Source organism: Tinamus guttatus, unplaced genomic scaffold, assembly GCF_059628265.1.
Source record: "Tinamus guttatus ecotype Peru unplaced genomic scaffold, ASM5962826v1 Tinamus_guttatus_pri_ptg000060l, whole genome shotgun sequence".
Classification (NCBI taxonomy): Eukaryota; Metazoa; Chordata; class Aves; order Tinamiformes; family Tinamidae; genus Tinamus; species Tinamus guttatus.
Window position 1 is genome coordinate 5993521 of NW_028288594.1, and position 3583 is coordinate 5997103.

General features: G+C 44.0%; 1 protein-coding gene across 1 annotated transcript; it reads right to left on the reverse strand.

The window, feature by feature from the left end:
• Window positions 1–796: 796 nt before the first annotated feature.
• On the reverse strand, window positions 797–3129 carry RPL37A (ribosomal protein L37a). Its single transcript, XM_088540348.1, has 4 exons — window positions 3060–3129; window positions 2734–2862; window positions 1920–2002; window positions 797–945 (listed from the first exon to the last, which is right to left on the reverse strand). The coding sequence occupies exons 1-4, from the start codon at window positions 3060–3062 to the stop codon at window positions 882–884; spliced, it is 279 nt and encodes a 92-aa protein (XP_088396474.1). The 5' UTR covers window positions 3063–3129; the 3' UTR covers window positions 797–881.
• Between the last annotated feature and the right edge of the window lie 454 nt (window positions 3130–3583).

Here is a 3583-nt window from a genome sequence, read left to right on the forward strand (position 1 = left end):
CTGGTTTTCCTCTAAAAAACGCCTAAGTTTATTATCAAGATCTGTCTGTTAAGGTCAGAAAAGGTGCTGCAGTCAGAAAAAGACAGACAAAAGCAAACCTGTACCCTGACACTAAATCTGAACTCACCAGTCTGTAAAAAATGTTTTGGTATCTCAAGCTTGAAAATCTCAAGAGATATTTGCAGAGAATGATTACCTCACGACTGGATGTCCCAGTAGCAGGTTCAGCATGACCTTCTACTGTTTCAGATCAGTATGGACTGGGGGCCTGAACACATAACACAGGAGCCTCCTTATCAGGGGGGAGAAGAGCAAGCCAAACAGAGCAAAAAAGCAGTGACAGCAACACAGCAGGTAGCTGCTCTTGTGTCATTGTAGTCTCAAAGCCAGGAACAGGGTTCTCCACATCTTGCAGCCTGATACCAAGGAGAGGGGAAGCAGATGCATTCTCCCCTCACATATGTCCGCTCCTCTCACGTTTGCTCCTTCCCTCAGGCACAGAGATGAAGGATTTATCAAGGTGTTCTCTCCTCAAAGGGGGCAGATGAAAGATTTACCAAGGTGTCCCAGGCTTTTTCACAGCTCTAAATTTTCCGCCAATTCACTGGGCAACAGAACCAGTGCACACCATTAACTGAGAAGTTTTTTTTTTTTAAAAAAAAAAACAACTTAGCCCATAACAAGAACTAATCAACCATCAGATAAAACTATCATACATCATACCCATGTTATACCTACAAACACAGCACAGCATAAAGATGAAACTTTGTGCAGGAAAAAAAAAGACACAATTCTGGTCCTTATTTTATTGGTAAATGGACAGATCTTACAGTGGTGAAAAAAAATACATTTTTTTTCACAAAGAGAATAGGATGCAGCTTCTATTGGTCTTTTAATTCTTTAAGTCTTCTGATCGCAGATTTGACTGTCACTGCAGAGGTGGTACTGGAAGAAGAAGCAGAGTCATTTGCACATGCAATAGAAGCACATCCCACCCCAGCCTTGTCTTTTAGACAAAACATTATTCATTTCAAATAGTTATTGCCTGATTGCATTGTCAACAGGGGGATAATTCCACTTTGATTTCCATGACAAAGTGCAGACCTATTTCTATTTTACAAGTTGCATCTGAACCCGAATTGTGGCATAGAGAGAACCTGGACAGGGAGACGGGCTCACATTCCTAGCCACAACAAGGCATCTCAAACAGCAAACACAGACAAAACATCAAAAAAAAAGTGGTAATAAAATACACACCCAAAAGGTGCATAAAGACTTAATTAAGAATCAGAAGGAAAAATAATCCCCAGGTAGAAGGCTTATTTTCATAGAATAGGTTAGACAGACATTTCATGACATCCACACACATCATTATGGCCCATGACAGCTGTCTTAGCAAGGTCAGCCATGTTTTCTGCTCCTTCTCTTGCAGCATCACCAGAGAAGTCTGTCACATACATTACTCTGTGCAGGTGAGAACTGCCACATTTCCAGTGAGATGCCACTATTGCTGAGGTAGAAGACAGACGACCCCACTGTTAACATTTGTTTTACCATTTGCAGATGTTTGGATTTCTTTGTGGAGCTTTGGAGAAGATTCAATTTTTTTTTATTAGAGTAAAATAATTGCTTTGACAAAGCCCAGAATGGCAATGAAATTTTAGAGGGACCCACCAAATAAGAAACGGCAATATCGTAAATGAAATGCGATGCTCACGGAAGCTGGGCAAAAAATATTGGCAAAAATTTTAATTACCTATAATTCCAACCAAATTTTAACAAGGCAAAAGAAACAACGTAAAAAAAACAACGCAAAAGAAAAGGGAAAAAAAAGAAAAGCAAACAAAAATCCACACCGCACAAATAAAACGTTCACATATCAGCTATATGGAAACAAAGAAGCTGCTACATTTCCTTACTTGTAAGTCCAGGCACCACCAGCAACTGTCTTCATGCAAGAGCCACAGTGCCAGATACCCACTGCCTTCCTCTTCATTTTAGTCTGTAAAAAATAATAAAAAAAACAATAACCACATGCTCTCCATTAACTAGAAATAGCAGCTTTATACTCTAAAACTACTTCAAAGAAACAAATTTCAGATGAGGATTTCAGCATCAAACAGCACAGCTCTGACTATTTAGAAAATGCAAGGATTTACATCACTTGGAAAAACTGTCCTTCTTTTCTTCTAAATTAAAAAAAAATCTAATTCAGGTAAAAAACACAGCATATTTATAAACACACTGTCAACAAAGGAAAAAAAAAGTAGTGAATTAAACTTGAAATAACACCATGTGAAAACAGCAATTATTACTACCTATATGACACATATTTAAAACAGGGTTATCAAACCAAAGTATTCCACGTGACAAATCTTCCATATACCTAAAAAAAAAAAAAAAAAGTACACAGGTAGAAAGCTTTTTCAATTCCCAGACATTTAAAACCACCTACATTAGCAGTGTCAATATAAGTTACTCAGAGAAAAAGAAAGCTGATGGGCTTCTCCAACTATCAAGACCCGAATGCCAAACTGAATTTTGGTCATGCATAAAAGCAAGTAAAACCATCTTTTTATCAGTCATTCCTCCCAATCCGAGCTATACGGCACATAAACACTTCTATATTTACGTCCTGTCACACACACCAAAAAAAAAATACAAAGGCAAGTTCCCTGCTTCCTCCGAACAAGCTGCAAAGTTAGCGGCTCCATCGCAGCGGAGGTCGCTCACCTTTCCGCAGAAGGAGCAGGTGTACTTGGCGTGCTGGCTGATCTCGATCTTCTTCACCATCTTCCTGAGCGAGGCGCCGTAGCGGGTGCCGTACTTGCCCACGATGCCGACCTTCTTGGTGCGCTTCGCCTGCGGGGAGAGCAACGGCCATCAGCCGCGGCGCGGCCGCCATCGCGCCGCGGGTCCCGCCCGCCCTGCCCCGGGCCCGCGGCGCCTCCAGCAGCTCCGCTCCGCTCCGCTCTGCCCGCGCCCGGCCCCGCCGCGGATGGCGCCGCGGAGGGGCGGATGGCGGTGGATGGCGGCGGATGGGCCGCGGCGCTACCCACCATCTTGCCGGCGGGCCGTAAAGGGAGGGCGGCGCTGCGCACGCGCAGGATGACCCCGCGCAGCCGGAAGGGCGGGGAAGGCGGCGGCGCAGAGCACAGGCGGGACGGAGCCGCTCTGTGCCGCGGCGGCCGCGGCTCTATGGTCGCCAGGGTGAACAACTGCAGAGGGTTTTTACCTTATTTTTTTTTCCCTCTCCTCTCTCTTTCTCTCCCCGCTCCTATTCTTCTTCTTCCCTTATCTTCTCAATTCTGCCCCTGATAAACGTGGATATCTCAGTCCTCCACGGGAACATATCCCTCAGACAAGGGCAGGGGGGCAGCTGCCAAAGCTGTATAACAGACCCGTATCAGTCCCAGCTTTCTACCAAGGACATTATGAAGAGTGAATGCAACTACTCTGTTTCCCTCACTTCCCCCCGCCCCCCCCCCTTTTTTAAAATATATTTTAAAAAATCAAGCTCAGAAGGAAAAAGGCTGAGGCTTTAGAAGGAAAGAGATGGCATGGAAAATAGTTTTTCAATCTT

Excerpts from the sequence above, each read along its gene's own strand:
- RPL37A (XM_088540348.1), bottom strand. Across the intron at positions 2,003-2,733 it reads CCTGCTCCTTCTGCGGAAAG|ACTAAAATGAAGAGGAAGGC; the intron begins GTGAGCGACCTC and ends TATTTTTTACAG. Across the intron at positions 946-1,919 it reads GGTGGTGCCTGGACTTACAA|TACCACCTCTGCAGTGACAG; the intron begins GTAAGGAAATGT and ends TTCTTCTTCCAG.